This window comes from Anas acuta, chromosome 2 (genome assembly GCF_963932015.1).
Source record: "Anas acuta chromosome 2, bAnaAcu1.1, whole genome shotgun sequence".
Classification (NCBI taxonomy): domain Eukaryota; kingdom Metazoa; phylum Chordata; class Aves; order Anseriformes; family Anatidae; genus Anas; species Anas acuta.
In genome coordinates, this window is record NC_088980.1 from 62,084,652 (window position 1) to 62,097,576 (window position 12,925).

Here is a 12,925-nt window from a genome sequence, read left to right on the forward strand (position 1 = left end):
TGATCTGGTAAGAGGTACCACAAGATTTAGCCATGAAAGAAATCTGGCCAAACTAGATCTCTACCATTGCCTCCTTCCTTCCTTTATTCCTGTAGGAAGATGAATGATCTCAAGGCATGGGAGAGTGTGGATGTGTGTGGGGTGCAGATTGCCTAAGTGTGGAGGATGTGCATAGGAAATGTTTGTATTTTGGGAAGTGGGGGAAAAGGTAGTGATCTTGGTAAGCAAATGACTAGTCTCCTTTTAGATATCTGTGAACACAAGTCCAAAGTTCTCTCACTCTCTCTAAAGAGAAAAGTGGTAACAGAGAACCCTTTTAGTATTTCATTTCTTGTAAGACTGCCAGGAATCTCTTTGAATAGTTATGTCTGTTTTTAGCACCTGATATTTGAAGTTGTAACCAGGGCATTGAGTTCAAACACAACTTGAACTATTTTCAAAGGCTTATCAAGCCTTACAACATAACACAGTCATTGCTCCAAAAACTCTTTCATTAAATGAGCCTGTCTTTTTCCCAATTAGGGTAAAATCCTGAACAGAAAAGGATGCTGTCCTATTTGCACTGAAAGTAAGTTCTTTCTTCACATTTTTTAAATTCTTTTTTATTCTTCCAGAGAAAATTAATATCTTAGAAATAAGTTTGCATTTCTGCCTTCTTTTAGATGTGGCTATAAGGACAGGTGGCTATTGCTGGCTACAGAGTTTGTCTCCTATAAATCTGTGAATTTTAAATAAAATGCCCCAAAAAAGGACTTAATTTCATTTTTCTCCCAAATGACACTATTTGTACTAAATCTGAAGTGTTACTCTTTGAAGGACACAGTTAGCTTGTAAAATTTGTAGGTAAAAAGCAGTGTGTATAAAGACATACTTTTTAGGACCAAATGACTTTTATACCTGTAAATTAAATCCTAGCTATGCAAGAGAGGAGAAAGAGGAAGTATAATCCAAGAGTATATAAAATACAAAACTTTTGTGGGTGATTTGTAAGAGTTTTTTGTTGTTGTGGTTTGTTGTTGTTCGTTTTTTTTAAAAAAAAGGCAGTCTGGGGCAGCAATGGAAAGAACAGTAGGAAGCTGGCCTTCTGTCTGTGTAATGTTTAGCTCCACTATCACTTTTTTGTTCCTTTACTCTTCACTTCAGGAATGAACATTTTACAATCAACAAAGCACTTATGCAAACAGTTATCTTTAAGCTTGTCCTATTTAAGTCAACAGGGAGACCTGTCTTCACTGAAGTTACTGGGATACCTTTACGTATTTGCTTCAGGACACATTTAAGTATTTTACCAAGTAGGGACAGACTGCTAAAATGGGGCTTTATGATTTATAGGAAAGCCTCTGAAAAAAGAAATAGGTTTTTAAGGAGAATGTTTCCTATTCTTTTGTCTAAAGTCAAATTGTTTTTGCTCATCAGCTCAGTTGGATTGCATAAATCAGCTATTGGATTGCACAAATTTTATATACTAAATACTTCTTTTTACATTCTGCTCCTCAATTATTTCTGAACTTATAATTTGTAATACAATAAATCCAGCATGCAAGACTTCAGTATCAAAATGAATTGAAATCCAAATTTATCAGAAATGCTTGAAATAAAGAATACCAAGCAGAGGGAGAAATGAAAGAGGATTCAACTGAGCAGCAGCATTTATATATGCTTAGTTTCAAGGGTGATGCAATAGTCATAGACCTCTGCTCAAACATGACATGTCATTAGTGTCACAAATTTATTGATCACTGTCTTGCCTCTGTTCTTATGTTTCAGTCCCATTTAGCCTTTCTCGTGTGTTCTTTTGTAACATGAGTAGTTTACTGTGAGAGTGAGGTAAATAGTGAGGATGGTTCTTCCCTCAAAGCTCCTCTACTGTAAGGGGTTGAAAAGAAGAGAGTAAGATGATTCCTTCATAAATGCTGCTAGAGAATGATAACTTGTGATAATTTTTTTAAGAGGGAAAGGGGCATAAAATACATATGTTCAAAGTAAAAACAACTAATCTAGGAACCAGGTAACCTTAGAGTCAGAAGTTCTTAATGATATAAGAAGAGAATGGTCATGATTGTAAGGCATTTGAAATTAAGGGCAGAGTGTCAACTGCCAGCAGAATATGTGAAATTTGCATACCTGCTGTGAATGAAATGGCCGGTGTTTGATGTTACTTAAAGAGCACTTGTTTTTGCCATGGAAAAGTGTGTAAAGAGAGAGAAATCTTAGGGAAAGCATAGGAATTTGGACTCTGCTTCAGCAGCCACAAACACACCTCTCCCATTCACCTGCATGGATCCAGGCTGTGTGTGGAAACAGTAATCCTTCCTGATATTTGGGAATCTAAGTACAGAGAAATGGACATAGCTGTAGTTTCAAGGAGTCTTGACAGTTGGAGGTCTGCAGGCCAACTTCCTGCTCAAAATGGTGTCAGCACTGGATGCAGACCATGATGCTCAGCCAGGTTTTTAGAATTTCCAAGAATGGAGATGCCACAACCTCTCTGGGCATCCTGTTCTAAAGTTTGACCATCTCATGGTAAAATTTTATTCTTTATGTCAAGTTCCTTTTTTTCCAAATTACAACCATTGTTGCTTGTATTTCTGTCATGCATCTCCACAAGGAGTCTGGCTTTGTCTTCTCAGTAACTTCCTTGTAGGTACTGACAGACTACTCTTAGGTCTCCCAAAACTTTCAGGCTGCTAAAAAACCCTGTTCCCTTAGGCTCTCCTTATGGGACTTGTCTATGTTGCACTGGCTCTGTGTAAAACTGGGAGACACATTGCACTGTCCTGCAGTGGCATGCTGCTCTGTTGTGCATGATTTTTTTCTTTTTTTGGAGAGGAGTCTCACTATGGACTCATTAGTATTTGGAGGAAGACTAATGCTGAACTGATTCTAAGATTTTATCATTATAAGGTCATTCCCAGCTTTTATTAGGTAATGTAACCAAAAAGCTTAAATATCCAGTGTAATAGAGCAGTGGTAGTCGACAGTGTTATTACAGTTGCCATTTGCAAAGAACTCATTCCACCTTTGTGCCAGAAGTGCTGTAAATCTCATCACAACATTTTGACAGGCAAAATGTAAAATCATAAGTATTTCAGTGATGATCTCCATCTCAGTCTACTCATTAGAACCTTTGCCAATTGAGTCCATGTCTGATAAGATGCACATGCATAGTCCTTTTCCTCACCCACCCACTCAGCTGATTCTCTCTCCACATATTAACACACCAGACGTTTTTGGCGGTCCAGCAGATATTAATTTTCCAAAGTAAAAACAACATAGGAGGTACAAGAACATACTGTACACAGGAGAGCTTTGAGTACAGTTTAAATGCAGCCAATTTCTATGAAGTGGGTCAAAAACAGTCACGTTGTTAAAGGATACACTTTAAACTGAAAAAAAAAAAAGTAAATCAAAGGATTGTTTTTCAAAGCAGTTTGTTGCAGAGAGAAAAAGTACCTCGTCTCCTCAAAGGCTAGAGAGTCCCTTTTGTCTACTGTTGCTGAAGTTAACTATGGTTAGTTTTGGCATGTTGCTGTTTAAGCTCCATGGCTGGTGTACAGTTATCACTAATTAAACACAGTGGTCATACCAGTGGAAAATTCAACAGTTTAGTTTATCCTGCTGTAAAAATGTAATGAAATGTACTCTTTTGGGCTTGATCTAGAAAAATCACCACTGACGTCAATTCCATAAATTAATAATCCTGTGCTAGACCAAGGTCATTTTCATATTAAAAAAAGAAAACATTAAACCTGAGTTCAAATAATATTAGAAGATGGCTCTCAACTCTAGACAAAGATGGGAATTTACAGCAAAGACTAAATCTTTGTTCTTGACAATGAAGAATTGATAGCCTTTGCTGAAATTACGGCATGCAGTATGAAAGCTTTCTACTGTGATCACGTAGGTATATTTTAATTATGATCAGTAATCCTGACACAGTCATACCTAAATAATTGTGAAGTTTAAAGAAAAGTTTTTTCAAAGTGTACTGCAGTCATCCAAGTCTAGCAGTACCTATGTTTGATTTTGCAGTAAACACCTTTTTTGGGGGCAGAAAATTTTGTGCATTAGTAATCATTCAGCAGCTTTTTTAATTGATAAAATGTTGTATGGAGCTAAACCAAACTCAAGAGGATTTGGACCCAGCCAACCAGCCTTAGGACTACAAAGTTGGTTGTTTCACCTTTTCCTGCATGCATATCAATATTTTGTTTTGTTTTAATTTTATATTTTATTTATTTATTTGAGAAATACTGAAAATTTGATGACTTCTCTAAACAACAATTTAAAAAGGTTAAAAAAAGACAAGGTTATGCTTTGTAGGTACCTATGAAAGTAGGGATCAGGACTACTGGACATGCAGATTTGTGTAGGGCCTGTTTCTTGTGTTAATTCCTTGCCATGGAGAAATACATCAACAAAAAGACTGCAATTGTTTATTCAAATTGGAATGAAGTTCATAATTTACCTCCTCAGCCATTTCAGCCATGACAGTCTACTGTATAAATATGTATTTGGACAAATTGGAATAGCTATTTTATTTATTAAATAGACCATAAAGGCTCCTGTGGAGTTTTTGACACCACACCTTGTAATGTGTATTATATCAAGCTGTACTATGCAGCAGTTATGAGGAATGTACTCCATGGCTTTTTTTTTAAAAAAAAAAAAAAAGAAAAGCTAATGAAATTCTATTATGCATGTTCTGTAGCTAGTTTTCAAAAGTTAATAATATGTTCTGTTTGATTTAGGGCTTAATTCAACATATGGACTAATTGCATTCAAAGTTTCATTTTATTTTGTAAAAGCTGGGTTCTTTTTGAATTATAGATGTGCAACCAGAACACCCATAACTGGTAAACTTCTATTTTTTCCTCCCTCTCCTTACTTAGAAAGTGTCCAAAACAATTTTAGTTATAATTTAAAGTGTATTTTTCTTGGCCACTCTTAACTAGCTACAAGCCCAGAAGAGTGTGACCAGACATCTGGACATCTTGGACTTCAATTGACTGCTCTGATGTCCTGTAAAAATAAAGCAAGCTATTCCACAAGCACCAGAGCTAACAGAGCCTGGTTTCCTATGGATTTGTGTCCCATTTCCTTTATATCCCAACAAATAATAAACCCAGCTAGAAACAATATATCCTGTGGCTGCTCTGGAGCTTCAAGTGTGCTAACTGGCCAACCAATATGCTCATGCTCTTTGGCTGGTCAGGATGTGTGTGCTGACTGTCTGGCCTCCACCAAACAGTGCATGTATTTAGCCTTTCTATAAAGGCTAAATACTGTCTTGCGGGTGGGGGTTTTGACTGGAAGGCATAAAGGTACTTTCTGGCAACCACTTATTTCAGTAAGTGATTCTTGCCTTTACTTAGCATACTACTTACTTGAACTTCATTGTCTTTATCCCTCTGGCAGATTTGGTTCAAACTGGCCAAAACAGGTTGTGATTTCTTGCACTTTTTTTTCTCCTTAAGAGAGCATGTTAAAACTTGAGGAGTGCTAAAATGAGCTTTTCTTTGCTGTTGCTTTGTCAGCTTCCTGTTTTGTACAGGAAAAAAATCTGTTTTCAAACCCTGTGCTCCTTGTCTACAGTTACCTTCCCAGTTACATTTTCTAATGAAAGTCAGTATTTCATTGAATAGGTCACATGATCTGCAGTATCCAAGAGCTGGCCAAGAGTTCCACAGTATTCACTTTAGCACCTAAATAATATTATTTTGAGTTTGCAAGTAAGCTATAGATCCTTAGGTGGGAACTAAGCAAGCTGCATGACTCACACATGAAGACTGTCAAAAGGAAAAGTATGAAGTCCATATTTAGTTGTTTAAAAAACAAATGTGAAAACTGCCTTGTTCCTAGAAGTTTTTACAAAAGCCAGAAGCTTTGAAAACTGGTTTGGGAGCCTAAATATGGGATCTCTAAAAGCAGTTTAGAGGTGTTTGCAGGCAGCTACCAATAATGTTTAATCACAGTTGAGTGACTTAACTGCCTAAGGTGCTTTGGAAATCACAGCCTTCTAAGCATAGCTCTGGGACTCTCCTTTTTAAAATCTCTGTCTTTCAGGGACAGAGAGGAAACATGGGTATATTTGCCTTCATAGAAAAGTGTAATTTGTAGATGAGCAAAAGAAGGCATCAAAAACAATAAATGCCAGGTTCAAAACAATCAAGAGGCAGTGGCTTTTCATGCATTTTGCTCAAGGATGTTGTGGATGCTAAAAATATTTCTGGGTTCAAGGGGAGACTGGATAAATTCATGGAGAAAAAGTCTATCAAATGTTACTAAATAAAGACAAACCACGACTAGCTCAGAAAGTCCCTAAGCTGAAAATAGTTGGAGGCTGGAAGAGTCTTAGGGGGAAGCATCAGATATAATTGCCCTCTTCTAACTCTGCCCTCAACAGCTGATAGAGACATGAGTATCTGCAATAAGTTGGCAAGAATTTACTGTAGGAAAAGAGGGGAGGATCCTCTTTTCCAAACCACCCACAATCCTCTGCCTCATTAGCACAAGCTAGCAAAACACACTCTCCTGTCTTGGGGAGCTTAGCTTTGGAGGTGCAGTGATACCTCTCCCTCCATTACATCTCAACAGAGAAGCAAGTTACACAGTTACACATAATACTAACTACAGAACTGGTGCTTCCAATAGATTTCAAAAACAGCCAAGCAGAAAGGCTGGCTTGTTTCAAAAGAAAAAAATAAAATAAAAGGGGCGTGGGGGGGATGCGGAGGCAAACCATAAAACATGATGTGATTAAAACCCTCTCAGAAGGAAATAAACAACAACCCAAAACCTAAAAATGACTGGAATGCTTTTCACGTTGTCTGACTTTTGCAGTCTTTTTACACCCTGTAGTTAAGGTTTCTTTCGAGGCCAGACAGTTTTTCTTACTGGCAGTCCCTGAGTTATCACACGCACTCTTGCAGGATGTGGAATTTTTTTTAAGAAACTCACAATTTTAGTAAACTTTTCAAGAATGTTTTACACAGAGATATCAGAGAATCAATTACTTAGGCTGTTTTGGTAAATTTTCCCTCCTCCGCTTTCTTCTCTATTGAAGAAAACAGCAATGCTTGGATCAGACATTTAGCTATCCAATCTTTTTTATTTTAACTGCACTGCATCAAGTTGACATATGACGTGACATGATGTAACATAACATAAAACAACATTACTCTGCATAACACGTTGGAAATTAAAAATAAATATTTCCTTTGGATTCCATTTGTACTATCAATTTTACTTGCACATCTCTAAATTATGTTTGTTCCTCTCATGTCTTGCCTCTTAGCCACTTTTAGGTGAAGAACTGCCCTCCATCTCCCAGCATGTTGGGTAATAACTCATATAACATCTCCACATTCTTGTCCTGTAGAAATGCAAATAAAAAGCAGTTCTTGTCTCTGAAATTTTCACTGGCATTTGGGCTGGTTTTGTGTTGATAGTTTCCCTGTTTTCAGAAAGATGGTTTTCTTGTTTTCATAAAAGTTTTTGTTATGCTTAAGGCAAAACTAAAACCTTAAAAAAATGAAATAGGAGCTGAGCAGGTAATAAAGTGTATCTTAATATTTATTGTGCAGATAATTACATGATTATATAAGGAAATCAGAAACATATTAGCATGATTTAGTTGCAGTGAAGTCATATGGTCTGTATATAAAATCTAGATTTCATTTTCCTGTTGGTAGAAATTACACTGGTGATTAAAAACTCTATGGTTCCTTTCATTTGAAGCTTCAAATTTATGGAGAAATATCAATCAATTAATTGTTTTATGGACTTTGGAAAGTAGTCATTAATATTCTTATTAGTAACAATGGGAAAAGGAGACTCACAAAAGGGCATGTTTTTAGAAGAACTCTCTTATCTAAGCATTTTGATTTTCTGGCTGTGGTTTCCAGGGGTGTTGGTCAAATGGGGTTTATTTTGAGTTGGAGCTGTTAGCATGACGTCTTTGAAAAATTGCAACTCTTTTTCCCTGGTAGCCAAACATAGTAATGAGACATAGTAATGATGCCAAGAATAGTTTTTGGCTTAACTGAAGACTTAATGAGAAAGCAGGGTTGTGGCAAGTACAAATCTTACTTGTACCGGCTCTGTGATGATGGTACTGTACTGTGCAGTGAGGAAGACTGGGGTTAGACTTTAAGACCTTACAGTAAAAGCAACTAAGAGTTGCAGGAGGTGGCTGTGGAGTTTCTGTTACGACTGCTCTATAAGATCAGATTAGATAAACATCTATCAGGAACAACATAGGTATAGCTGATTCTGTATTACAGCTGGAAAAGGGAGAGGTGCTATTTCCTGAGGGTCCCTTCAGCCCCATCTTCTATAGGTATCCCTGGATGGCCTCTAGTTGAAGCTAGTGAAAATGACAGAAACGTTACAGCTGCTTTAGCATAGGACTTTGACTAGACTAAACAGACCTGCTGAGAAAGGTGTATTGTTTAGTCGGAGCCATGTTACACTCCATCATAGAAATTCTCTAATTCTCTCTTCTCCATAACATCCATGCCTCTTCCTTTTTTTTTTTTTTTTCTTTTTTTTTTTTTGTAGGCTTGAATTTGCCTTTTTAAATCTGCTTTTTCAGAGGAGTCATTGTTAGTTGGATATTTTTTTTTCCAGCTAACAAATAGTATCCTCTGTTACTCTCCACTCCTTTAGGTTGTTAGTTTTTTTATTTATTTTTATTTTTATTTTTATTTTGATTGGTGCTATTCTCAGCTGTCTGATTACTGAGTCAAATTTTTTTTATTGCATCAAGCTCTCCCCCTAAAACATGCATCATCTTTCAGAAGCAGCCTTAGCCCAGCCCATGGGTATTCAGCTGGCAGCAGCAGTGTATAGTTTGTCATGAGATGACTTCTTCCAGGAACAGCAGCAACGAGGTGTGGTTAGGACCCATTGTTATACCCAAAGGCTGGAATGCAAACAAATTTGCTGCGCTTCGTGATTGCTAAGCAATTCAGTCAATTGCTGGGTAAATGCAGGGTAACTCAGCATCTTTGACATGAGTGTGGACAAGTTCTGCCTTTAGGAACTGTGGCATCTCTGACCAGCATACAGCTGCAAACATCACTAAGACATCTCCCTCTGTTTGTAATAATGCAAATGACTGGTAGAGATACCATGCCCTTAGATAGTCATTGCATCATGCTATTCATGTATGACTGGCTTTTAGTTGGTAATATGAGAACAGTAACTACTGAAAGTCAGCTGTGTATGAACAGCATACGTGATAGCCTGTAATATTTTAAAAGGTCGTGTAGTAAATGATCACATTTCATTGGTGATAGGGCTTTCAGCTACATAATGCTGGTACTACAAAGAATTTGGAAAAATTCTGTAGGTATGTACAATATTATATGTAATATGTTAATATGTAATATATATACACTATTTATATGTGTGCCTATGTAAAATACGGACAGAGTGAGGTCCTGCTGAAATGGTTTGATTAATCTTAATTTGGGGGAATCACCCTTGCCTATCTGGGGACGTTCAAACTAAACCTGAAAAATACACATATGATGTTTTGAATTCTGCTTCTGTGAACGAAGGCTTTGCTCCCACAACAAAACTTAAGGTTGGGAGTTCATTTCAGGTGAATTTAACCATCTGAGAGAAATGCCTTTAGTCTGAGCTATTTGTCTGAGCTCCCAGAGCAGGCAGCAGAAAGAGACAGGCTCCTCCAGAGAGCAACTCCCCAGATATTAAAAGAGATGTCTAAAACTGGTGAGGTGAAAGACATTCCAGTTGTGTCTGCTTCTCTCTGTCAGTGAGAGGAGGTTGGATGAATTGCTCAGAGAAGATGCTTCATGCTTGGAAAGCCGGAGCGAGCTTGGAAGGTTCCCATCACACATGTCCAGAGATATGTGGACTCAGCAAGGTCCAGGGCTTTGCCTACTCTGACATCATGAGTCAGGCTTGCATTTTCTAGAAATTAAATAATTTGAACAATCTCACAGGCATTTTAACAACTTAAGCTGTTTGGGTGGCATGTTGTGTTTAAGGGATGGACACACAGGTTGGAAGATTTGTCTTTGGTACCTACCTACAGGTTAGCCTTCCCATGCTGATTTAAGGATTGATCGGCATTTAGTTCCCACCTGTTGTGGGAAAGGCTTCTACAAAAACCAAGAAGCTTCTGTTCTTCAGAAAAAATATATTCCTATGGGTACTCAGCAAAATCTGCCCTGTAGGGCAGATAGATTAGGTGAGAGCAGCATCCACTAAGTTCTTATCAACTGCTTTTTTCAGACTTTGATTGATCCTGATATGGTGCTTTTGTTTCTCACTCACCTGCAGAGCCTGGAGTTTGCACTGTGTTTGGAGACCCTCACTACAACACTTTTGATGGACGGACATTTAACTTTCAGGGAACATGTCAGTACGTTTTGACAAAAGACTGCTCCTCCTCTGCCTCGCCCTTCCAGGTGCTGGTAAAAAACGATGCCCGTCGGACCCGTTCTTTCTCCTGGACAAAGTCAGTGGACCTTGTGTTGGGCAGAAGTACTATCAGCCTCCAGCAGCACCTCACAGTGAAGTGGAATGGGACCCGTATCTCACTACCTTGCGAAACACCTCAATTTCAAATTGATTTGGATGGTTATTTGCTGAAAGTGACAACCAAAGCAGGTAGGGCAAGTGTTCATGTGTGTGCCTTCTCCCTGAAGAAGTTCTCAAGTTCAATGTGAACAGTGTTCAGTATAAAAGCATGACAGTGACAATAAATATATTTCATAATTCTTTAGAGATCTGAGGAACTCAAGTGGTTGATAACTCTTTAAAAACCTTTGCAGCCTTCAAGCAGACAGAGATCCAGCTGTGAGTTTGAAATCTTTGTGGAACATTTCCTAGACTGTTTCATTCTGCAGCCAACAAATAACTTTCTGCACAGACAATTGTGCCATGATTTTCACTTCCAGTAACTAGAGTGGTTTCTTCAGGGTCATCATTTGATACTTATGGATAAGAACAGAGATGAAATCAGTTCTTAAACATTCATTTTTTTCTCCAGTTGCAGCAACATAACTTACAGTCTAAGTGGGCAATATGTGTAAGATCATAGTTATTGATGGCTGTAGTGGGTTTAGGTTGTCAAATTATGGAAACATTTCACTGAGGCTATCCAGCAAAATGGATGTCACGGTTTAAAAACTAAGGCTTAATTTGCTGTTTAACATCATATTTTTTTGTTTGCTTTATGTTTGAGTAAGAGTTTGTCTGTGTAGAACAGAGTCCACAGCACCAGAAACAAAAGGAAATCAGAAACTTCAGAGAATCTGGCACCTTTTCTTGTAGAAAAAGAGAGGGGAGGTAGCAGATTCTCAGATAGTCAGAGTCCTAGAATATTCATTAATTGTCAAAATGCTAAACTGGAGGACTTACATTTATTTTGAAAAAAAAAAAAACTGTTTTAAGACTATAGTATGCTTGCATAGATAAATATTGAGTGTAAGCTAAGAATTTTCTCATTAGCATGTGTTAGGTACCACTGTAGTCCAGGGAGATTTCACTTGCACAGTGAAGCACTGTTTCAGTGAGAATAGTCTTCACTGTTAATTCAATTAAATGCCAAGTTGCAGTGAAACCAATCTTTCTTATAAAATGATATGTTCACAGGCGTTAAGAATAGTCATACTCATTATCTAGCATCTTTTGTTGTTGTTGTTGTTTTTGGTTTCTAAGGGGGATGCTAGCACCCACTGTTGAACTGAGAATTTAGACACCTGTTCATATATCCTCTGGAAATGTAAGTTTGTATAATGTGGATCCCAGCTCTGGGCTCATTCCTAAAAGTGGCAATGTAGATTTTTGTGGCTGTCTGTAAAATGCACACAAGTTGACCATTATTCACAACTTCTAATTAAAAGCATCTTGAGGGTTTCTCTTTGCAGCCAGCTGAATGCTATGAATTCTGGCGATGTGGATTTCATTAGCCAACCACAGGCCAAGGAAAGGTTTTCAGTTGAAGATGAATGACAGCTAATCCTGCTGCTCTTCCATTTGTCTCTGGTGCAAGCCTAATAAATGACTACACACATCCTCGTCCATGTGTTGGCAGAGGGAGTGCAAACATGGCATATGACAACATACCAAACAGTGTGTAATCACTGCAAATTATAGTCTAAATAATTCCTCCCCTTAACAGAGAAGGATTAGGTTTCTGTTGCTGAAGGCAGCACGATAGGCCAAGTCCTCCATTCCTCAGCACAGAAGGCCTGGAAAGCAGCAGAGAACAACATGACTCCATTTTGCTGGGACAGGATAAGCAGCACAGAGGCTGTAGAGAGGAAGAATGTGCAGAGTAGAACTGGTTTAAAGACAAAATTTCTGTTCCACAGGAAATTCTGAATGCTAAGGGGAAAAAAAAATGGAGAATTTTATGTTTCAGAAGATAATGTGGATTTTGTTTTAAATGCATACTTTCCCACTGTGTGTGGGGGAAAGAGGTGAAGGGAGGAAATAATGAAAAATAAGGAAAGTCACTGAAGTAGAAGCAAAGATCAAAGTAAAATTGGGCTGGGAAGAGCAGAGTCTGCTGCTGAAAGCTCAGCTAGCATTCCCATGGCTTTTGTTTTTTCCTTTGCAAAACTGGGAGCTAAATCTTGGATGAATTAGGGGAGCCCAAAGCTTCAGGAAGTGTTGTGGCCCCTCACTACAAGGCAATCTGCGTGGCAGAGCTGCCCTGGAGTTGCATATCCTGAGAGTCCAGGCTTCCAGACAGCCCACCAGGCGAGCTGGCAGGAAACCAGCTTGGAGCCCTGCCTGGGTTTTGCTGCAAGTTCATTGAATCTGATATGCCTCCCTGAAGCATTTCAGTTCTGATGAATTGGCATTTTCCAGTGAAAACCTGTTTTGTGGCTGAACTTCTCGCCAGCTGTAGCCCCGGATGCTATGCAGCAGCAATTCTGGC

General features: G+C 38.2%; 1 protein-coding gene across 8 annotated transcripts in view; it reads left to right on the forward strand.

Annotated features, from left to right (window-relative positions):
* The window catches only part of BMPER (BMP binding endothelial regulator), a 167,097-nt gene that overhangs the window by 98,613 nt on the left and 55,559 nt on the right, over nt 1–12,925 (forward strand). For 7 of the 8 annotated variants that reach the window (XM_068670405.1, XM_068670407.1, XM_068670402.1 and 4 more), the window contains 2 exons: nt 523–568; nt 10,315–10,644. In XM_068670405.1, the coding sequence (XP_068526506.1) occupies nt 523–568; nt 10,315–10,644 (376 nt within the window). The remainder of the gene's footprint in view (nt 1–522; nt 569–10,314; nt 10,645–12,925) is intronic. The other variant, XM_068670404.1, reaches the window with a different exon arrangement.